This window comes from Pezoporus wallicus, unplaced genomic scaffold (assembly GCF_028554395.1).
Source record: "Pezoporus wallicus isolate ANWC-B61680 ecotype Strahan unplaced genomic scaffold, APGP_CSIRO_Pwel_v1 contig_2439, whole genome shotgun sequence".
NCBI lineage: Eukaryota > Metazoa > Chordata > Aves > Psittaciformes > Psittacidae > Pezoporus > Pezoporus wallicus.
The window spans coordinates 1149090-1173242 of record NW_026638501.1 but is presented as its reverse complement, the minus strand read 5'-3'; the positions used below and the strand labels follow the sequence as shown (position 1 = coordinate 1173242).

Genomic DNA, 24153 nt, shown 5'->3' with positions numbered 1-24153 from the left:
TCAAAAAGCTTATTTCAGCACATGGTCTGTATCTACACACTATAGTGTTGCCAAGTGTGACACATTATGACATTTCTGCTCCTTTCCTTGATGCAGATACACAGGCCTTCCAAGATTTTCCCTAAGAGGACATCTTAACAAATTTGCGTGATAATACCTCAAAAAATAGCTGCATATCTCTGATGTCAGTTAAAGATCCCTCCTTTTACAAATTCAGATCCTGAAGTGAATTGCTTTAAATCTTTCTACAAGGTAGATCTTTTAAAAAACTAAGTAAACAGTGCATGAGTGCAGCACAGCTGAGTGCAGAGCAGGTAAGGCAGTTAGAGAAGTAACTCTGGAAAGTACTTGCAAAATACTGCAACTATATTAGGCAAAAAAAAAAACCCAGACAGTTGGACTGACCTCCTAAATTTTTATGATATCCCATGAAAACAAAGAAGATTAAGAGGAGATCTCTGGAAATTCAAACCCAACTGCCTGATTCACTTTTTATTTGTGGAAGTTAATTTAAGGAAGGAAAAAAAAAATCTTCCTATTGAGTGAGTAACCATTCATTTGGCATTCATGAGTGCACTTCCAAGTGCTGTTTGGAAACTGAGCTCGTAAATGTAGAAAGGTCTCTCTAAATTATTAAAAGATACAACTGAGGCGTTTGCATGGGATATTTAGCTTTACATTTACTCATCTACCTATACAGACTCAGCAGTCTTTTGAACTCATCAGGAGTTATTTTAATACTGATATTCCTGTCAGACATTGGAATATACAGCAATTGTGCTTTATACCACAGGAATAACACCAAGAGGTGTTCAAAAAGGAAAAATCTTCTATTAAGAAGTGGACATCAGGATCTTCATAGCGTGCCATGGCACCAACACATGATGCTAGCACACCTAGTACTGGCTCGTTATTCTGATGCTCACACATGCAAGGGGAGCGAGTTTAGTTCTCAGCTTTAAATTAATAGATTAAAAAAATATATATTGTTATTGACTTTGACCACAACAGGATTAGATCTTGAACTAAACTGAGGATAAAGTCAGCTCCCCATGTAGCTTTTACATCACTGCCACACAGCTTGCCTGAGTGAAGTTGCCATTTCTACCACCTTTCATCCACACAGAACACATGGAAAGCCACTGTGTCATTCACTGTGCAATATATATATATGTATATATATACACACACATATATATGCAGGGTTGGCTGCATTTCATATAAACACTGCCACCATTTTTATGACAATCCAACTGGAGCCCAGGACAGTTTTGCAGCCCATTTCAGCTGGTGAGTAAAGCTCTGGAATAACACATTCCTGAGAGCGGCTCTGTTGGAGGGCTCAGTCATGCAGCATTTCTGTGTTGGGATCATTTCTCACCTCAGATGCTGCTCATGGCTCCCAGGAACTGACAGAAACACTCAGCGCTGTGAATAAGTCAACATTTCAAGACTGTACCAAAGCTCTGTTACAGTACAGCATTAAGGATGCCCTAGACAAGCCAAAGCCACAGCAATGACTGCTCACATGATGTAGTCAGGCCAGGCAGACACAATGGAGGGTATTAATGCATCTAAACTCCAACACTTATTTCAGGTATGAAATTAGGAAGCCAGGTTCTTTCAGTTCTCATTATAGGGACAGAGGCTCTTCAAGGTGTTTAAAACTCAGCTCCTGCTCCAGTTTTATCAGATCTCAGAATTTTATCATGGGCCTGAGAAGTGTTTCTAAACTGCCCTGTTTATTTAAATCTAACAGTAATGGCCCAGGGCCTGTGTTTCAGAAAAAGATTTCCAGGAAATTGTGTCATACATTTGCCCCAAAGGCTCAAAGAGAGCAGGAATTTATAGTTTAAAAAAATTTAAATAACCTCATGGATTTTCTTGGTGAGGGAAGGAGTGAGGGGGTTGACTTATGGGTTTTTTTTAAAACTTGTGGCTGGCTCCACTGCATAAATAAATCAATCCCCTAGCCACACAGCTTCATTTTTCCAGTCACAGCTTGTTGTTTTATTTTTCTCCCTCCATTGCTGACAAACCACTCCAGGGAGTTTTTAAACCCAGTAGTCTACTTTCCAAATGGAAACAATTAGTATAATTTGCAAGAGAGAAAGCAAACAACAACAGAGACTTACCCCATTTTTTGGATAGGCTATCCATCCTAGATCCCCCATTACCGTCCGTGAGTCCAGTAAATTCACTGAAAATAAGAGGAAAAAAATGTTAAAGATGAGTGCATTGCAACATTCAATAAATATTTCAAGGTTTAGGTGGCTAGAGTAAACAAGCTACTTAAAATTAACCAAGGAAGTTGGATTTTTGTAAAGCAGAGTAACAACGCTACAACTCCTCTAACAATGAGGTCATACACTGAAAACAGTTCTATGTATGCATTACTTTATTCCGTTGAGATCTGCCACTGAAACCAAGTTGCACATGCACTAAACTCTTGTAAGATCCAGATCCTTCCCATTCCTAGGATCTAGTCTTCTGTGGGGAATAAATAAATAATGCACACTGTGTGTTTATGTGCATATGTAAGACAAAGTACATAGCTGTACATACAAACACCTATGCAGGTTCACACATACATTTCTTCTAAGGTAGCACATGCTGTAGCATAAACAGGCCTTGGAGACAAAATGAAACATGAAACAACAGATGCAGAGTTTCCAGATTATCATTAATTCAAAGTACTTTATGTGCAGGTATTATAGTATTACTGTTACCAGGAATCTATTCTATCTCCCACATTTTTCCCCAAGTCTTTGACAACATCATTATAAGGTATCCAAGGGATAATTTTTTACACACACACACACAAATCTGGAGGCATTTTAAAACACATAAGCAATCAGCAATTTATATTAAGCAGCAAAAAAAAAAAAATATTCCTAAGCTTTTAACATTTCCTCCCCCCCCTCATTTTACCTGAAATACTGAGTAAAAAGTGTGAAGTAACTAAATCTACACACACTTCACTCAGCTAAGAAAAACTATAGGAGCTTCTGACGCTGAACTTTCAGCTCCTGTATTTAGGGGTTTAAATCTTGAAGTAAAAAAGCTCGTCTCTGCATTAACAGCTGTCATCAAAAATCTCAACCTATGAAGACTTTCTTGTACTTTAGAAGCACGCTTCCTTGTCTTTGGATTACAACGCTCACTTCTCACAGTATATTTGTCTGTGTGATACCTCACTTTTTGTATTCATGTCCTTCCTGAAAAGGAAGCTATTTCCCTGGGTCTTCAATTCCTGATCTTCTCCTTGCTCTTTAAAAATCCCACTGGAAGTTTTCCCAGTTGGACTTTCAAGACTTCCCAGCCCATGATGATCTAGTCCAAGAACAAGCCTGAAACAGATGGAGGAGGCGCTGTGCTCACTCCTTTTAGAAATGCAGCCATGTAGGTACTTAGATTGCCACAGAACAGAAACAAGCATGTTGCATGCACAAGAATAAAGGATATGAGTATCATAACCATCACCACTAATTCTTTATCAGGCTGATTTGCTGCCACTGCACATCGAAATAGCCAACAGAAATGGCTATGAAGTATACAGAGCCTACCTTACACCAGCACAGGTCATCCCACTGCAGGGAACTGCAGACAAAATTACCAATGCTGCCATGAAAGTTCCTCAGATATCAGGATTACACTGTTTCCAGAGAAACAGTAAGAAAACCCAGAAATACCTATACTAAAAGGTATGTTCCTTTAAAATCTTAAATATAATATTAAATTATGAATATAAGTAACATAATACAAAACAAAATTTTAGAATGATTAAACAACAGATTTGGTTAAAAAAAAAAAAAAGAAAAAACACAACAAAGTTGTCTGAGTCAGTTTGGTCTTCATCATTTTACCCACACTGAAGGCTGACTGCTACAATCCCGTGTACACAAAACCAGCCCAAGACGCAAAAATACACACTCGGGCAGAAAACAATCAGTTCTCAGTTCTGGCATCAAATATCTGTCTTAAAGAGTTGTCTATTTGATATTCTCACAATGTATGCAAGTATTACTAAAGGACACTACCATAAGGTATATAGACGTTCTACCTAGCCAAGTACATTTTCATTAAGTTGAGCAAAAACATTTGGTAGCTCAGGGTTTTCATGCCTGGAATGCTTTCTCCTGCCAAAACAGAAAACAGTTGGGAGCTGGCAACGTTACCAATCTACAGGACATTTGGTGGAAGCAATACTTAGAGACCGCAATGAACTACATTCACAGTAAGTAAACATACAATTAGGTGGCTTTCCACCTCATAGCCCAGGCAAAATAAAAGCATTCCTATTACCTACCACTAGATGTGTCACCCAGTGCTGGGCAGCCTTTCCCCTCCCAAAGTCTTGAGGAAAAATGCCCATTAATTTCTCCCGTTCCAGTTGAAGTCAAGCACTAGTATCCAAGTGCTCCCGAACCACACTGCAGTTTCTTTTCAATAGGATAAAAAAAAATGATCTTAACATATTCTTCACAATAGGACATACATAAATAGCATACAGTTATAATACAGGACATGTTATTTTAAAAGGCAAGAGACAGGAGTGTGACTGCCAAACTGGCAGGTTTACTCAAATTCCTTCTATTACAGACACTGTAATTAAACTGTGCAGAACAATATATTCCTGTCGTAAGTTGAAATGGATTCAAAACAAGTATTGATCTACATTGTACAATTTAATTAAAACTTGTCCTGGAGATGCTACTAATGAATGTAATTAGATGGTGTGTTTGATGCCACAAACTTCTTCATAACATGCTAATTAAAAAAAAAGAAAAAATGTTTCATTCAGGCATCAGATCATAAAAATAACAAGATACAACTAAATATTGTATTATCTTGCTATCAATGACAATTTTAAAATTGCAGTTATTAACTTCAATTTCAAAATAATTTTCTGCATATGAAAAGATAATACAACCCATTCAGCTCTAACTCAAGTCAGTGGGAATCTTCCTAGCGGTGAGTCAGCCAGCAGAACTGAATACTGAATCTCCAGTTAGAAAAGACTCAGTTCCTCCCTTATTGTAGTAGAATTATGCATAGAATAAAAATAAATGGGAGAGGACTGGATACACCTTTTGACAGGTGTGGCACAGTAACCCAAAATTCACATACCAGAAAGACAAAAGGCAACAAGTGACTTTAAGCTCCTCCTGTGCTCAGGCTACTCCGCAATGGAGGGGCTCCTAGCACAGCCCACACAACTCTGGGGGGCCTAAGTCTGTTCCATATGCTTCTGCCCAGGACTGCTTTCATAGTGTATCTTCTAAAATACCACACTACATTGATCTGCCAGGAATATATTTAGCCAGCAGTTATTCTAAATTGCCTGTAAGGACCATGTGCATTTGTGCTGTGAAAATGCCCAAAATTCTGATGTAAACACAAATTACCACTGTTTCATCTAGATACAAGGTATCTGCATCTTCTCCATCAGTACCCTACCCAGTCATTGCCAGTACATCTGTCCTTTACTTGCATCATTGCCAACTCCCAGTCCCACCTAGGTTCAGCCTTGAATCAGGCTAGAGTCCCGGCACCCCCTCTCCAAAGGCATGGCTCCTTTAATAGCCCAGCTGCAAGAGCTCTCCACACAGGGTGATGGCGCTACCAACGCTTTTGGGACACACAGGCAGCCTTTCCATCCGGCCCTGCCAGAGAGGCCACCAGCACACAGTCCCACTACACGAGTCCATGCAGACTTGGCACAAACTCTCTTCCCACCGCTTTCCAGCCTAGCACAAGCAACATTCTTGCTGAAATAGATATCATAAAAAAAAATAAATGTAGATTGGCCAGGTTGGGGAAGAAACGGTGGGAAAACAGCATCTAAAATCAGTACCTGCAACACAGAGGAAACCATTTTAGCAGAGACTTTATAGAAGGGTTGCCACCATCCCAAAAAGATGCTTCCATAATTCATTGCATGGCTACTTGAGAAGAGACAAGGCTTTTATGCACTCAAATAAAAACCCTGAAACTGGCTTTCACTCAAGCCACAGCAAGAAAGAGACCAGAGGTTTTCTCCAGAGCAGCAAAACCACTTTGTCCCCATCCGACTTGTGATGACTATCAGCACGCATTTGGGTATGGTAATAACCAACTGATCCAAACATTCAGGTCACTGAAGGAGGTAATTCAGGAAAGCCTCCAATTACATACTTGAGGCTTCCACACTTCAAGAGGTCTACTGCCAGCTTCTGTATAGCTTACGACTCCTGGGGCAGTCCCAATGCTGTAGATACTCCACAGTCATAACCCAGAGCTGTACTCAGTAGGACTCAGTGCAGGAATGCTTACACTGAAGAAATCTCTCCAGAAGTCGCTAGCAGCTCTGCTTGGCTCATAATCTTAAAACCCTCCAGAACAACAGATCTCACTTATTCCCACTTTCTTTTTCCTCAGCACTAGCTAGCTATGTCTCAACAAACAAGCAAGAAACCGCAGAGCCCATAAGCACACACGTAACCTGTATCTTTGCCAGCAAACTTGGAAGAGGCACATACACACAGCAGCAAATGTTTTCTGCTCATCTCCACCATCAGTGCATCCATCCCACAAGCCCTAATTATTTCTAATGCTCAGTCAAGGGGAACACATAGCCACGCAGATCTATATCATCATTAATTTCTATGCCTTCAGGGTAGGGTAAATGATGATTAAGTCTAAAGTTATACCATAGTCTTTTTTCTTTTTTAATACAGAATAGCCCAGGGAATTGGCATACACTCTTGTTCTCAGACAGGCTGGTTACTACAGGTGAGCAATCAAATCACAATAAAACCAGAAGTGATCTAAAACTTTGGCCTGATCTCTAGCTGGTAAATTAACAGTGTGCTTTTCACTCGGGAATTGCCGACAAGGAGACTGGATATAGATTTTTACTCAAACATCCCTGTCACATTCATACAGCCAACATTTAGCAGCTTCACCATGGCTGCAAGAAGCACAGAAAATACCAGGGCTGATGGTATTCACCATTCACCTAAACCAATATTGCTGCGTACACAGCAAAGTACACCATCCGACACAGATATCTAACACAGTGCCATGTGGCAGTATTAGGCAAAAGCAGGACGTGTTTGTCATAATGATACAATGCCTGAAGTACAAGCCACTTATCCATGGACTTCTGTTTTGGCCATGCCATTGGAGCATAATCAGCTTCTTCACTGCAATTTCAAATGAGGGACAGGAGGAGAAAAAGGGAAATGATCTGGGGGAATAAATAAAAAAAGCCCTACCAACAGTCTAAACTACTGAGCACTTTTGACCCTACCAGCAACACACCCTCCTGCCATTTCAGTATGTAAGGATCTTCCAGAAAAACCTTCATTGCTCACGTTACAGGAAAATCCCTGCAGGCGTACAAAAGATTGAACTCTCCTGGGTTGCCACGGTCTTTGAGAGGATTTCTGCTAAATCCTTATGCATTGGAGTAGTCCTGCTTTTCAGTAGCATCATTTGCATGCTACAGCCTATCACAGGGCACACTTTACCAAAATTTATCCTGAAAAATTGCTCCAGAACTGGCAAAATGATCAGAATAGCAAAAGCTGATGGAGTTCATGCCATGAAGCTGTAAAACCGTAAGAATCTTATTTCACTAAAACACACCTAAAACAGGAGGACAGGAACATCCTCTTTGAGCAAATCAATACCCTATAAGCACAGTTTCCATCACAAAACAAACAGAAGAAACCTTCCTTAAAGCCTGCATAAATATTTCAAACATCACATGATTTCTAATATTTTAAGCAAATGAAGCAAAACTCTGGTCTAATATATTTGTTACAAATTGAACAGGAATATGAACATTGTTTTAGGTAGCCTCAATCTGAACTCCCATGTGACAAAAAAAAAATGTGAATCAAGTGCTTCTGCATCCTCCTCAAGGTTCCTTCTGCAGCCCCTGGCCCCCTTCACATAGCACTCTGCAGGATGCAGCCACCCATGGGAAGGCCGGAGCTACATCAAGTACCCACAGGCATGACCATAGCTTATGGGACCAACTACGTTTAAAGTACTTGTGAGAAACCTCTCATGGGAACACTCACACACTGCCAATTAAACATTAGGTGAAACACTCTGCTGAATGGGTGTCAAGGAACATGACAAGATGTGACAGCAGCACTTTGTACCCAACTCTTATTGGGAGGTCTCCTGAATAGCATCACAGGTTTTCTACCAAGCTTCATTCCCCTGCTCTCCTTCTCTTTCCTCTGCCCAACACAGGGGTATAGCTGCCAAACACATCATTAACAGAGCTGATTCCTCCTGACACTGCATACCTCCCCCATTCTTTCTCATGCACTCCCGGAGTTCACAGCACTACCAAGACACACTAACTGCAGAGGACTCTTCATCATGAGTTTTCCTGCTTCATAAATCCTCACTGGTTTTATTGCAGTATTGTTGCCATTCATTTTCCAACCATTTTCCCTGATGTGCCAAGTATTTCTTCAAAAAGTATAAATCCAATGCACTCCAACGAGTGACAGTCAAAAATAATCCAGGAAAACAAAAACAACCAAAAAACCCAAACTCTTAAAAGAAATCAAAGCCATCAGGGAGCAGACATTTTGTATTAATTAACTTCACTGAGTTGGGACCAAACACAACACACACAGGCAAGAACCTCTGAAACATTTCCATCAGTGGAAACAAGCTACAGCAGAGTGCAAGCTGTAGCAGTACCTATTATTTATGGCCCACTGGAGGAAGAAAATATACACTACTTAATGAACTAGCAAACTAATATTAACTGCAGATTTATATTTTATTATGTTGGCTTCATTCTGCTCCAAGTTTTCTCATGATTCTCTTTTATAGCAAGAGCCAAAACACTAGAATCTGCATCAGAGATTAATAGGTTTTTAAGGCCAGATGGACAACTGCAATCATAACATCAGCTAGAGAATTTTATCCAGTAATTTCTTCATTACGTCTGTAATTTGTTTGAACACACTGCTTATGGGGGTGCAATACTGCACTTTGACAAAATTCTTTGGGTTGGCAGCATTTTTTTCCCCAACAGGCACAGCACCAGCTGTAGCACCAGGAACTGGGACACACAGCCACGTCGACAACCGGACTCAGTTCTTTACAAGCACCTGCACAAGAGGCAGTTGTTTGGTCTTCCCACCATACATAACTTAAAGCAGAAGCTCAAGAGATTATTAGCCTGAAATCAAAATGCCTGAAAACTTAAAAACTTCAGTCCGGTTTGCCTTTTTTTTCTTTTTAAATGGCAAACACACCCATTCCCACCCAAAATCACCACGTAATTCAAAATTATTTATTCACTGTGAAGAAAGCTAGTAAAATACTTCCAGTCCCACTCATAAGATCCAGTGCAAACAACACTGTACCACTAGAATTGACCTCTGACCTGGCCACAGCACAAATCTTTTGGGGAAACCATCTGGGCAAGTAACATTCTGTCAGTAAGAATGAAGCAGCAGCTTCCACTGAAAGCAGGATACAAGCAGCACCTGCAATGAACAACCTGACAACCAGCCTGTATGAAGAAACAAAATACCAGCATTGCCTGCAGACCCAGGGTCTCCAGCCACTGCAATCCATTGATGGACGCAGTTTCTTAAAGACCCTACTTTAAGCAAGCACCTTATTAAACACACACATAAAGTCAAGCCCTAAAATTCCCAATAGCTTCCCAGGGCAATCAAAACACGTGCTGAGGTGACATCTCACCTTCTTCCCTAAATCCGAGCATTACCAGCTAAAACTAATACAGTCTCCATTCCTAAAAGGTATCCTAAAAGACATGGTGAACAAATTCTGTTATGCATATAACTAAAGGAAAGAAATCTGTGACAGACACATCCAGACCTGTCAAGGCTGTCAGCTTTCACTACCAGTGGACTTGCAAGACCTCACTGTCCAGCACCAATAAAGCCTTCCGGTTGACAATAATGACTACTCTGCTGCCACTGAGCTCACTAAAGGATAAAAAAAGGAACTGACATAATGCTTAGATAGCATTTGGTAGGGGAAAAAAAAATGTTTAAGATGATCTATCAGCTTTTCAGGGGGTTGACAGTTTATCCCTTCTTATTTCTGTTGAGGGAAGAGGATGGAGGTTGCTAGGGGGAACAGCACATTGCCAACACATTTTAAAAAGGTAGTGTGTAAATATTAGGAAAGCAAAGATGGATAAACCAAAATGGCCAGGGTTTTTTCAGAAATTAACTTGCAAAGGCAAGGATGCAGATAATTTCACCAAGTAGTTACACTGGTCTGGGGCACAACTTCAAAAGTGATACAAGTCCACCCAGAACCATCACGAATTGCACATTACTGATACTGAATAATTAATTTCCTCCCAGGTGTTTCTCTATCCCCTCAGAGAATTAGAAAGTTCAGACTGGTTGGCCTGACCTCTTTCTAACATTAAGTGATCCAGGTTACAGAACCCAGAAGTTAAGAACTTGGCAAGACGCTTCAGTACTGCCCCCTGCACCAAAATGAAGTAGCTGGCATGAAAACCTGCGAGCTCAAGGGCTGTGCCCTCTCTCCTACAGCTTCAATTATCTGCTACACAGCCACCTAAACCTAGAAGCACCCAGCTGTGGCAGGGGCATGGTTTGTTCAAAAGCATACCAGCTGTAACCCTGCTGATGCTCAGGAGCTTGCTGGGATAAGACAAGAGGCAAGAGTTACCTTCTCCCTTAGGGCTGCCAGACCAGCTCACACAGGTATTCCTCGATCTGCTGTGATAGTACATGCTATATCACCGTCTCCTGCAGACAACTCATCCTTCCGACTAGGGGTCACCAGAATAGCTCTCCCTGGTCAAAGTCCTCCTAACAAACTTCCTGCACAATTCAAATACCAGCAAAGAGGGAGATAAAAGAGGGTGTTTCTGCACAAGCAACTCTCTCAGTGAGACAGTCACAGCATGCTTCCATGGCAATTACTCTGACCCAAAGCATCTTTAGTCCTCTTTGCAAGGCAGAAGAAGAAGGCCATGCTCAAACACACAGCTCAGGGCAGCCTGCAGGTCCCACCACACTTGTCCACAGCAGTCAACATGCCACTGCACGTCTACAAGCACCCACCCATCACTTCCCACACCCACAAGTGCTGTGAATCGCAACGTTCCCATCTCCTCCCAACTGTCCCCTCTTGACTAGCTTCCTTGCAGAAGACAGGGATAATTGCTTTCTACCTCCAAGAGGATAAGCACATTAAACCTTCAGACAGGCTCAGACACCGCATTGGCTAAAGCCACAGCAAATACCAAAATTGAGACTGTAAGAGATACAATAGGTCAAACAGACAACTAAAAGGGTAACAAATCCCTTGAGACACCTAAGCTACTGAAGGGCAGTGCTTAAGTTTGCTAATACAGAAGGCTGTGAAAACAACTGCGGCAACAAACCCTTTCACCTCCACGAAACCTTTCACCTCAATGTCCAGCCAGTTGCAGAGCAATGTGCAACACAGAGGACAATCCATCTCTCCATTCTGCCTGTGCCAAAAACGAGGGACATCTTATGAACAAAATATATTTTCAAAGGAAAAAAAAAAGATTCTCTAATAGCTTTTAAAACACACTGCAATTTTACAAAGATCAAAGAAAATGAGTTTAGTAAAGAGTAAGTTATAAAAATATTGTTCTGTCCAATGCAATCATTAACACAGTAAATCTTCAACGTTCTCTAAGAAAAACACTTAGCTCAAGCCCATCCCAGTTGAAATGAGGCCCCATCTCTCACCAGCAGTTAGTCACTGAGAAAGGTGCACTTATGACCAATATCTCAATTATGTGTTTAGATGTTTTATTATAAGCATGAGATTTATTTTTTTTTACCTTTTATCACATGGTAGGCTGAGTATCTGCTGAAGAGCCTCACTGAATACCCTTTCCTCCATAGAAGTGAGTACTTAATAACCAAGAAATTTGGTGCTTCCACAAAGTGACTAATCTGTGTGCATCTGGGGCTTTCTTTACATCTCATTTTGGCCTTACGCTACATACAGATTTCAATTTACTTCCTAAGGAGGAAGTGAGAAAAAAATAAGCAAGAGTTTGTTTTCTTTTTACTCTGGAGTAGGGTCTCACATCCCTAACACCCCTGAGCAATGTTTAAAGGTCATCTCTATTCAAGAATATACATTCCTGTGCACTAACAGGAACTGAGTAAAAGTAAAAAAGACCGGGGACATCTAACAGCCCTACTTCTGCTCAAGACCCTAAAATCAGCTGAGCTGAGCAATCTCAGCACAAGGTGAAGGGCTCTGTGCTACCTCAGCACGTGCTGGGAACAAGAATTCCTGCAGAAGCAGCACAGAAACCCTCAAAACAGTAAAGCATAAAACCTGCAAGATCAGAGAACAAGGCACACATAATAAACTCTTCCAGCTTTGCAATTTCTGACAGATTTTATTAAATCCTGATCCTGCCTGCAATCCCCCAGAGCCTGATGCAAAACACTGTATTTTAATGCAAAGAATAAACACTTCTTTATAGGCGAGATTTTGTTCACTTATTTAACAGAAAGAGAACAGCAAACATGGAAATAGACTGTATACTGGAGCTAAAAAGTGAGGTAATGGTGCGAGAGTTAACAGAGGAGAGGGAAGAAGCTGTTAGACAAGCCCACTAACTTTCTTTTTTCCCATGGTACCTGGTAGTTTACCCATCTGTAGATTGATGTGCAAATAGCTTCTTTATACATCAAATTATGGTGTCAACATTTACGATACTATAGGCACTGTCAGTGGTTCTGTTTAAGACAATTTGCCTGTTTCCCACTGTTTATTACAATTTTTAAAATAAGCTTCAAAAGGAAACAGGTACTATCTTGGAGTCAATCATTGCTATTGTTTATTTCCCTTTTTCTAAACATGTGTCATTAGGCACTAATGCTTTTAGTCATATACTTAAAACTGCTGCATTTCAAATGTTGTTTTACTGTTAAAAGGACAGCAGTTTCCATTTTAAAGCCATGATTGAGTCATTCTAAACCTCCTGAAAAGCCATACATCACACATCAGACTGATCCCAAAAAGACCATTAGGCATGAGCTGTCCTCCTCATACCAGTAAATCCACTGCAGTAAATTTAAAAGTTAATGGGATTACTCCTGTGAATAAAATAAACACACAGCACTGAGGCTATGCTCTGCTATCACAGAAAGCACACCAGGAACCATTCCAATTTACAAAATGAAGAACAGGTAACTCCTCAAAGCACCCTTACAAAGCATTGTGAGCAGACTGAAAGGTGTCCAAACTTACCTGTTCTGCATACACACGGATAGGCATGCTAGCAGTACTTAGTTCCTACATAATTACACAAAACGCAATTGCTGTGTGAATACATGATATACAAAGACAAGCTACCAGAAGCAAAGTAATGAGCAAAATGTTCAGCTCGTGTGTATTTTTACCTGAAGCATTAGTCTAATTGAAGTACATTGATATGAAAATTAGAATCATTTTCACACCTGCTTCTATTAAATATATGAAAAATAACTCCCTCAAAAAGACTTCATTCACTGATTAAAGATAAACATTGTGATGTTATACCTAAATATATACTTATCCAGTGTGCCACAACACCAAAATTATATGCCAGTATGAAACAACACACAAGTAACACACAGAACAGGTAGGCTCATTCCAGGCTCCAGAAAGAATAATCTGCAAATTAAAACCTTCCTTTATTTTTGCCTGCACCAGACCCACCCCTTTAATTGCAGTCATTTATTCATTCATTCAAAATAAAAACGATACATTAGGATAAAGGAAGCTTCAAAAAAGATTGGAAGAATTATCAGGAAGAGGAACAAATGCATAAGTTTGTAACTAAAGAATATCCTTCTGATCTTAAATACAGCACATTACGAAGACTCATTTTGTCTTTCGAGCCTTTGTCTATTTAGGTCAATGTCATTATTTCAAACTGTATTTCTTTTATTCTCTTAACAATATACTTAATTGTTATAGCACTGTCCCATCAGCACTTACTTCTACTGAAAAGCCCTAAAATGAAATATACTATGCATTTAATGACAATTACACAAATGTGTTGTGGAGTTACTTTGTTACAAGCAATCAGCTATAACTTACTCCACTATTTTAATAATTAGCCTGCATGACACTTTTTAAGGTCATCTGGGTGCCATCCAAATGAGATCTGCAAACAAATCCAAAGCCACAGGTGATGCATAACAAATTATGAACCTGTGAGGGGGTGTGTGCTGTGTGTCTTCATTCTATGTTTTATGTAAATAATTTATACAAACCACTTCCCAAACTCCAGTACCTACAATAGAAAGACTTAAAACACACACACTTTCAAACCAGAGGAGGTACAGGAAGCCCAGTCGCATACTGCAGGGCTCGCCTCTCACACCCTGTTATCATAGGGGATTCATTTTACAGCAATGATGCACTTCCTAAATAAGGGCACTTGGAAATAGTGTAATACTTATGCTATACTCTTTGGAACATTTTTTTTTGTGACTAATTCCTGCATTTGTAGAAGTAGTCAAAGGGAAGACGGAAATCTCTGGTTTTAATCAATGAACTCTGATAAAGAGTTGAAAACAAAGGCTAAACCATAATTGAAAATGCATGAAATATGTTTTGCTGTTAACATATAAACTGAGATATAAAAATTTGTTTTATTTCTCTGTTAGAGGAAAACCTGAAAAAAATATAAATCCATTTTCCTAACGTATATCCTTCTATCTATAACTGAAGTTACCTATGAAGGTGACCAGGCTTATGATACATGCTGGGCACTTGATAATTCCCCAGAAAAAAAATGGCAGGAGCTTCTGAAATTCAGCTGCCCTCGCAAAAAGCTATTTCCACACTAAAGAACCCAAGCACTGGGTTTTTTAGCACTGAATTTACCTTCTTTTCCCTCCTCCCAGAAATCCTTACCTAGATTTTTAAAGTCTTTTCCCCTAAGTGTCCCTCCGCTGGAGGGTAAAACAGAGAACCATGCACTGTGAATTGTTACCTGCATATATCTTATGCTACAAAGTCACTGTGTATTATGGTGAGATTTTGAAAAGTAAAATAATGTAATACAGGGTTAAAGAAAAAAGTAATTATGAGAACTTGTTATTCTTCATGCACCTACATATATGTTACACACCTACACAGAACAGCGTATTGGCTAGCTGTTTAACCATGGTGAGTAAGATGAGGGATAATAAAACACAAAACCCAGAAAAAACAATACCACTGATTTTTGAAGATATTATTAACAGGTCTAAGACGGCTACCTCCACCCAAGCAAAAGTAAAGTTCCTAACCAGCTGAATATGACAACTAACCCCAGGGGAGGATCTTTCTCATCAGAGCCCAGAAGCGGCCAAACTGAATTTTTCAAGCCCAAATTCATGACAAGTGTCAGTGGCATACAGCTAGGCAGGCAGACTTCAGCAGCTCAGGTTTCTCATGCATTAGACTTCACGTACTGCAGGGTGAGCCGTTCCCAGAGCAGAGCGATTCAGTAGTAATTGGCAAAAGAGACATGCTGTGAGAAGCACTTGTCAAATAATGCTTGTTTACAGATAAATCTGCTAACAGCAAAGGACAGTGATTATTGAATAAGTTCAGGTCCAGAGTCAGACCCCTCCTATCTGAAGTCTTTTAGTTTTGCATTTACTAAAGAAACAGAGTAACAGCAAGAAAAGTAGGGGGAGAGAGACCACAAAGCAAGCGCTCATGCTGCTCATCATTATTGTAATATTCTCCTGCAACCTCCCCATAAAGATGCCACTAAACCCCCCTTGTTAGGCAGCTTCATTAATGCTTTCCAGTACTGTCTCCTATCGAGTGAATCCTATTCTAATGTTGCCTGGTCACGGGCAGAGACACCTCCATGCTCAGCCAAAAGTCCCACTGACTCTCAGCACTATCCAGATTTTCCAAGATCTGGCAAAGATGACTGAGACAGGGCTTGGAGCATCTGCCGGTCTCTCAGCAGGTATCCAGAGTACACAGGACATAATCCCTTCCAGGAAGCAAGTAACAAGGGAAAGCCCTTCAGAAGCATCTACACCACCTCCCACGGGTGAAAACCTCCAAAATCTCATAGGAGCAGAAGGATTGGGCCCACCGTTATCTAACCAAGGCAAAGCCACTTCTACCGTCCCCTGAACCAATGCACTTCCTGAGCGTTGGATAACTTCACACATAGAGGAACTGTATTTTCCCCTTCCTCTGCACTTTTTTTGAAAGAAAACTGTGATTCACATTATTCTCGCTCTCCAAAACAAATTACAGCTAGCTGCTTACCTCAGGCCACACACTTGAAATTCTGGTACGGTTTTGCTATATCAGACCCTGCACACCTCCTCCCTCTAAAGGAGTTTCAGCAATAATTACGGTGCCTCAGCAAGCCAGCCTGCTACGAGCCGCCGGCATCCCCTTCAGATACTGAACTTCTCCATCCATTGCTTTCACACCACAGCTTGCCCACGGATCCAAAAATAATAACAAAAAAGCCCCAAGCAGTGCCCACATCAAGTAGAGAGGGGAAAAAACATAGTCCAGTTTTAAAGTCTGGAAGTACCCTGCCAGGCAAGGAGCCTGGGCATGGTCTTGGCTATTGGCTTCACAGAGATCAAACGTACCAAAAAAAAACCATCCCTAGCGGCCGCGCTCCGCTGCGTTGCGGGCTAAATACCGGCACCTCCGCTGATTCCTCTCCTTTTTATACATGTATTTCAAGGCACGAAGTAAGCGCACTGCGGCCAGCGCTTGCAGGGCTCCCCAGCGGCAGCCGCCACCGGCCCGGTCCCACCGAGCCCCGCTCCGCCTGCGCGCAGCACCGCAAACCCCCATGCCCGTGCGAGCTCCCCTGTGCGAAGCCCTGCGGTTACAGCCGTGCAGCCCGACCCGTGCAAAGCCCTGCAAAACCACCCGCACGAATGTACCTGTGCAACTCCCCCTGCGCAAACCACTAGGAAGCCCGGCCATGCGAACCCACCCGTGCAAACGTCCCCATGCAGCGGCACCTATACAGTACTGCTGCGTCTCTTTCCACCCTCCCTCTCCCCAAAAAAACCCAAACCCAAACCACTGCAAAATCCGCCCATGTCAAGGAATCTGGGCATACACTGAGGCAGCGCTGCCGCTCCCACAAGCAGCCGCCACCCTTTCCCGGGACCCCCAACCCCATCGACCAGTATCGCCCCCTTCTCCCGGCGCGGAATCCGCCTCCCCGGGAGCAGAGCCCCCTTCACCTCCCCATGAATGTTCAGAAACCGAGTCACATAAGCCCGAACCAGCCCACCGCCGGACAGCCCCCCTTCTCTGTGGGCTCTGCCCCGACGGTCCGGCCGCCCCGTCCCCGCTCACCCTCGCTGCCGGGGCTGGCCAGCAGACTCCGGAGCACGGCGCACAGCAGCAGCGGCAGGAGGCACGTCCAACCGGGAGCCGGCGCTCCGGCGGTGCCAGACCAGCCGCCGGCTCCCCGCGGCCCCATCCCGCCTTCCCTCAGCACATGAGGCTGCGGCTCCCCCGCCGGCGCTGCCCGCTAGGGTCGGCTCGGGACGGGGCGAGCTGACAGCACAGCTCCTCTACGCTCCGCTCCCGTCCAGCGCCCGGCGCGACTGGGGAACCGGGAGGCGGGGATGGGGGAGGAGGCCCCGCGCCGCCGCGGAGACGCCCCCGACGGGGCGGACCTGCGGCAGCAGCCCCCGTCGTCGTTGTTTTCCTCGCCGTCCCCGCACGGGGAACGGCGCCCGCCGCGCTTCACGGAGCCCCGGGGCGCAGCGGGAACCACACCTGGAATGCGGCATCTCAGCCTAGACCCGCGCTGCGCGTCCGGGACAGCGGGCAGTAGCGCTGTCCCTGCGTGGCGTCCCTCGGGCTCCAGGGAGCCCGCCGAAGGGAATCGGGGAGCCCCGATGCTCCTCGCAACAGCCAGCGGTTACGGTCCCAAAAGCTTAGCCGCCATCCTCTGTCAGCCCACAGAGACGGGGAAGCCGCGATTTCACAGAGTGGGCAAACGTGAGCAGAAGGCTCGTCCGCGGCCAGGAAAGGAAAAATGACAGAAACTCCATAATGGAGCCAATAGAAGGATGATTTTCCGGTGTGTTTTAACCTCAGGTCACCATCAGGGCACAGCTCTGAGCCCAGCACAGACAATTAGTTTCATAGAAGTTTTCACTGAGGTTTTTCATCCCTCAGAGCCCTACTTGTCACTCACTTCATCTTCATTTAAAAACAAAAAGCCAACAACCCAAAAGCATGAGGAATTAATTCCTGGAGGTTTATTCACCCACATCAGTTCCTCCCCTGAGAAGACTACTTCCAGAGAAGCCAATGAAGACAAAAATCCAGTATTGCAGGTGCACAAGCAGCAAATCAAGGTTGACCAAAACCCTGCTCACCCACTGCTGCCTCCTCCATTTCACCCCACTGCCAAAATTTTGGCCAGTTTATTTATCTTATAAAAGCAGTAACCAAAGGTTGAGCACCTGCAAAAGCTCTCTTTCAAGGGGGCAAGGCTGAGGACCAGGGCTCCAAAGAAGCTGAAATTAAAATTACAATACCCCCAAAGCCAGTTTGAAGAGAACAAATCTTCCAGGAACCGACGCTAACACATCTCTCTACACTGCCAAAGCTCATTTTTTATTCATGAGTAGCTGGACAATGTGTTTCTCTGCGTCCTTGCATCACATACAAGCCTCAGCTGCTGCCAAAATGTTAACGTAGTCCTGAGCTGTACATGCATATTATTTTCAAAAGCGTTTACTCATTTTGCAAGAGAATTTTCTGCCTTAAGCTGTTCAACATTTTTACTGCCACCAGGAGGACGAGGAAGGGGCTTTGCTTTACAACATGAGGTACATCAGTAATTACCAGCCAAATGAGAAGCATGGCATGCATCTGTTTAAAGCAGTGCATCAGACCTTCACTATACATATCTCTTACTGGTCTGTAGTTCAAAAGACACTAAGGTTTGCCATCAGACCACCCGTGCATAAAGCTGCATGGCCAGATCCTCAGGTGGGATAAATCACAACTGAGAACTGTTTTTTTTTGTGAGCTGATCCCAGCCCTGCATCAGATTCAGGACGGGAGCAGCACCATGTGGTATACTCATTTCTAGGGATTTACCATCTGTAAAAGCAGTGCTAAGTTTTGCCACCCAGGAATCAGGGCAATGCAGGAAAACATCACCAGAAACAGTGCCTTGCTAGCATAGTAAAAAGGATCAGATGGCAAAAAACAAGCAAAATGCCAAGCTGGACAGGCCTCTCCACTGGCCAAGGGGCAAGACTGCTGTAGCTAGACAAGTCTTTTATCACAATCTCTTGTCAAACTGGTGTTTGCTCCTGATTTTCAGCTGGTATTTGACAGTCATTAACTGCTGTTTAGACTGCCAGGCTTATAATTTAGAAGCATTTCAGATAATGTGTTAGTGACATTTTAATTTTCTAGGAAACACTGAGGTGATCTTCATATGGTTCATAGCTATTTAAAAATAGCCGCAGTGCTCTAGGTTTCATCCTAGCTGCCTTTTTTTCCTTGCAGGAAACCAGCTCTTATTCCAAGACATTTGATTTGTTCTCCATCCTGGCTGTGGCACAGGAAAAGTGTCCCTACCTCATCTCCCAGGATATTATTGAGTTCTGATAAACTAAATACAGCCTTATTCTTATAAGGGTTATTCTCTTATCCCCAAATGCAGAGTATTGCAACTTCATGCATTGTCTGCTGGATCCTACTTGGTGGGGGCTCAGTCTTCTACAACTCTACTAATAAGAGCAAAACCAGGAGGAATCTGCAACAGGCAATTTTCTCCTGCCTTTTGCCTTATCAGTGCGCGCAGTGGGCTCTTAAAGAGAGGACAGAAATTTTAGTAAAGTGCTGCAGCATTCCTGATAGCCTTGATGGGTAATCAGAGAGAACCTGGATGATCTCTGCTGGGATCTCTTCCTATCTCCCACCAAAGAGTATCTCTTTTATCACTTCGATTAAATTCACTGTAAAAATCACAAGGTGTGGGTCACAAACTATTCAGAAATCTAAGCCATCTCGGGCTCATGCCATTTGTCCCTATATCCAGCCAATATTTTATGTTAGTATCAAATTTTTCTTCCTGCATCCCATTAATATATTTCTGCCCCTTACATTCATGCATTTTCACCTATGCAAACAGCATTACCTCTTAATCATGACTCAGATAAGGTCTGAATTTTGTTCTTTGTATCTTTTTCTCATGAGTCATTCCTATAGAGCATTAGTAATACTGTTATTATCCAAACTCCCCCAGGTTTTCCCAACATCTTCCTCATAACAGTTTGCCCAGAAGTGTAATCATACTAAAGCCATTATAAACAACTATCTCTAAAATGCTTTTGCATATGGTGTCTGAAGCTGAAATGACATCTGTGCCTAGTGTAATTTGCCACTTCATATCTAATTTGCTGTCAGCTATTCCACATCTTTTATATATATTTTTTATTATTATTTTGGTTATTTATTAAACCAGACATCTTTTGAGTTAGTGCATTTCAGGTTATTTCACTTAGATATGCAAAAGTTCATTTTCCCAAATTTATATATTTTCTCTCCCATGTATATAGTTCCTTCATCTAATTTCTGTGTTCTAACTGGCTTCTAATTCTGCATTGCAATTCATTTTGTTAGCATGCTGTTTATCCTATCATCGACAGGATACACTTGAACAATAAATGAGTCTATCCTTCAGATTATTTCAGGAACCAGAAACTGCCAACCAAATCCATTCCCTGTATCATTATCCTTTACTGAAGTGTAAGGGCATAATACTTATGTATCTCCACATTCAATAGGGCCACCATCTGAGAAAAGATTCAATTTCATACTTTAAATCTAAGGGTAAACAGTCCAACTAAAGCTGTCTTCATTGCATTAATGGAATAGAAGTCCCACTGTAATACAAAAAAAAAAGTGTTTAATTAGTTAGGCATATAGGCATTTCCATTCTCCTTTGAAAAGTACTTTCAAAAGAGGCAGAGAAGATGGCACCTTTAAGGAATACCCTCTTTAAATTTATTAATTTGTGGTTTATTTTTTTTTTCCCACAAACCCCTTTGAAACTGAAGAGTTACCTCCTATTCAAAAACCAAATGCATATTAAAAGCAGAAGCAACATGGGATGAGCTAAGCAGCTTTGCATTATAGATATATTTGGATATGTACCATGAACACAACTGCAATTTTAACACAAAATGGCTGTGTTCAATAAACACAACAGCAGCCTGTGGAGGACTGCAGAAAGCAATAACCAGAGCTCCAGAGGACAACAGCAAAATGTACCAAAAGCCAGTAGGAAGTTAAACAGTAAGTGCAGGTGGGCCACCCCTTGGCCAGACGAGGTATACCAGAGACTGTGCCCCTCGGCCACTGCTGAAATCTTCATGCTTCGGAGTGGAGGAAGATGTTAACAAACAAACCGATATTTGCATGAATAAAACGAGCAAGTGATAAAAAAATCATTGCTTGTGCTAGTTCACAACCCAGCCTCTTGTATGGTCTCAGCGCTGATTTGCCTTTTGCCACCCCCACAAAACACAGGATCTACTGGCAGCTGTGCATTTAGGAAAATCTGCTCACTTCATTTACAGCCTGAAATTAGATCCAAAGCCATAAAAATCCATGAGAAAAACACGTGAATATTGGTTTCAGTCAGAAAAGGCTTAGAGAAAGCATGACATTTCAGCTTGGCATTTCATTTTGGAGCACTTCATCAGTAGCCCTTGTCCCTGAACAGCCCTTCCAAAGGCCCCTGACCTGGCAGCACACTCTCCCATTTGCAAATGCGGTGTCACTACTCCTCTCTTTCTCTCACTGCCCCATAGTGATCCCATGGAGCCAGATCCCAGATGATAAAACCTCACTGTCCACCTGCAAGCAAAGGAATGGTGCCTGGCCCAGGAGCTCAATGTATATCTCTTCATGTGCCAGCCTGGATTAGACTGATCAGCAAAGGCATCCAGATCAGTCACAGTCACATTTGTGAGCACCAATAGCAGCAGCAGATACAGCTGGCAGTACCTGCAGACCACCCACTACTTAGCAAACATTGAGGTGTTTCTTTGCATCACAGCAGAGGAGAGCAATAAATGAAACAAACGGAATGGCTTTGCAGAGATTTATGGATATTTTTTCTAATGCAGAAAGCGGAGCATGGGAGAAAGTGCAAAGGCTAATTTGATTACATTGTTAGTCTGTATAAATTTAATAATGGACTCACTTCAACATTTCTCATCATAAGCTATTTACTTGCATCCACTAACAGCAATAGTTCAGCACCTCAGGCTCTTGAATCAGTCTTCCCAACCCACCCCTGTGAGGAAGAAGAGTTACAACTCCTGCACAGATAGACACAAAGATGTTAAAGATCCAGATAAAAATTACCAAATTTATTATGGCTCCTCTAGATCGGGGTAATGTTCTTAAAATACTAATGAAATTATCTTATTCTTGTATCAGAAAAAGAATCAGCAGATGTTAAGAGGAACTAGCTTATTTGCTGAAGACATTCAGTTGTGAGCTTTACCTGCATAAGCTTGGGCAAGTGACTTGGGTACATTTGCAAGTACTACTAGAATGCTTATGGAAACCTAGTCCTTGAGTAACTTGCTTGAGGTCACACAGAAGGTGTGCTGCAGACATGAATCAAGCTCAAAAGCTATTAGAGCATCCATTTACTTTTTTTTCTCCCTTTTCCTTTTCCAGTATGTCATTTTGGATCAGGATCTACGCTAGCAAATGTGGACATTACTGTAGTTCAAGGGTTCACATTCAGCACTACACTCATAAAATGCACACTATTGCAAGGTACAAACACAATGTATATAATGACAAAAATCACTATATTACTGCATCATTTAATAATGAAGTACATTATTCTCCTGTATACAGTACTGTCCAGAACTCAGTTCCTTTCTGAACTATGTTTCATAAGATCAATACCACCTTCTTTAATTCCTAAGGGCAGTCTGGATGGCTATCCTGAATTTCTTTGATCATAAGCAGACTAGTTTCATTAGCTCAGGCTACTGCCCTATATTCCAGATTGGAATAGTGGAATACAGTAGATGTATGTCTATTCATATTAATTTGTTTGATCCTGACTTCTCTATTTTAACTTACTCCTAATGATAATAATTTATTCCTAAATAAATTACATCATTGTCAGTCACTTCATAATCTCAAATACTTGCAAATGCTTAGCAATTTCAGCTGCCAACACACTCATTTACGTTCTTGTGAGATGGCATCTGGATCACAGCTATAATGTTTGAGTTCTTTCCATCAGCTAATTGCAGCTGATTTTGAAATGCAGGAGCTTATTTATTTGTTTCCTTCCTTTGCAGTGTTCAAGTTGTGCCTTTAGGTAGGCCTTGAGTTTCAAACTCAGAAATACTTAGCTTGCAAAACTCCAGTGTCTACCTAGAGAAGTGCTTCAGAAAGTTTAAGGGTTTTTTTTTGGCATGTGCTTTGTTAAGTAATTTTTAAACAACAGAGTGACAAGGTAGGATCAGGGCCAGCTTTCTGGGGTGGATTGCTTCATGTGACAAATACTGACACAAATATTGCTCAGTGGCATACAATCCGTGTGTTTCCCAACTTCGCTCTTAGCTTTCAATGTGTCTTCCCCTATCCCATCCTGGAGTTACAAACAAAATACTACTCAAAAGAGTTTAACTGTGCTAGATTTTGAAAAACGAAAGAAAAGGTAAAAATCTAGCAGCTAACCCTTTATACAGAAACTTCCCAAATTGAGGGTCTAGCTAGCATAAGAAGGCAAGCCTTCCAGGCAGACTTCTGCTCCTTGTTTAGAAAACCTGTTCCTTTCATACGAGAGTTGCTGGAGTAACTAGGTGATATTGCAATCAATCTACAAGACTCAAATGCATTGATACAAGTTTTGCTTCTGATACAGATACCCTGAGTAATCCTATCACAGTAGTATTTTTGCATTACTGTTCATTTGCAGTGTGGTTTAACCCAACCCTAACTATTCAATGATTCTGTGATTCTATGATTCTATGATTCTGGACCAGCAAGCCAAATCCAATGACTGCAAACACTGATGTGCCTTACTTCACCTCCCTGTTCTTCCAAGTCCAACCCCTTTCCTTG

General features: G+C 42.0%; 1 protein-coding gene across 10 annotated transcripts in view; it reads right to left on the bottom strand.

Moving 5' to 3' along the window:
* Positions 1–17639, bottom strand: part of EPHA5 (EPH receptor A5) — a 197853-nt gene extending 180214 nt beyond the window's left edge. For 6 of the 10 annotated variants that reach the window (XM_057411047.1, XM_057411052.1, XM_057411048.1 and 3 more), the window contains exons 1-2: positions 17368–17639; positions 2136–2200 (exon numbers count right to left, since the gene is read on the bottom strand). In XM_057411047.1, coding sequence (XP_057267030.1) covers positions 2136–2200; positions 17368–17494 — 192 coding nt within the window. In that variant the 5' untranslated portion in view covers positions 17495–17639. The remainder of the gene's footprint in view (positions 1–2135; positions 2201–17367) is intronic. The other 4 variants (XM_057411054.1, XM_057411057.1, XM_057411055.1 and 1 more) reach the window with 2 other exon arrangements.
* Positions 17640–24153: the final 6514 nt, after the last annotated feature.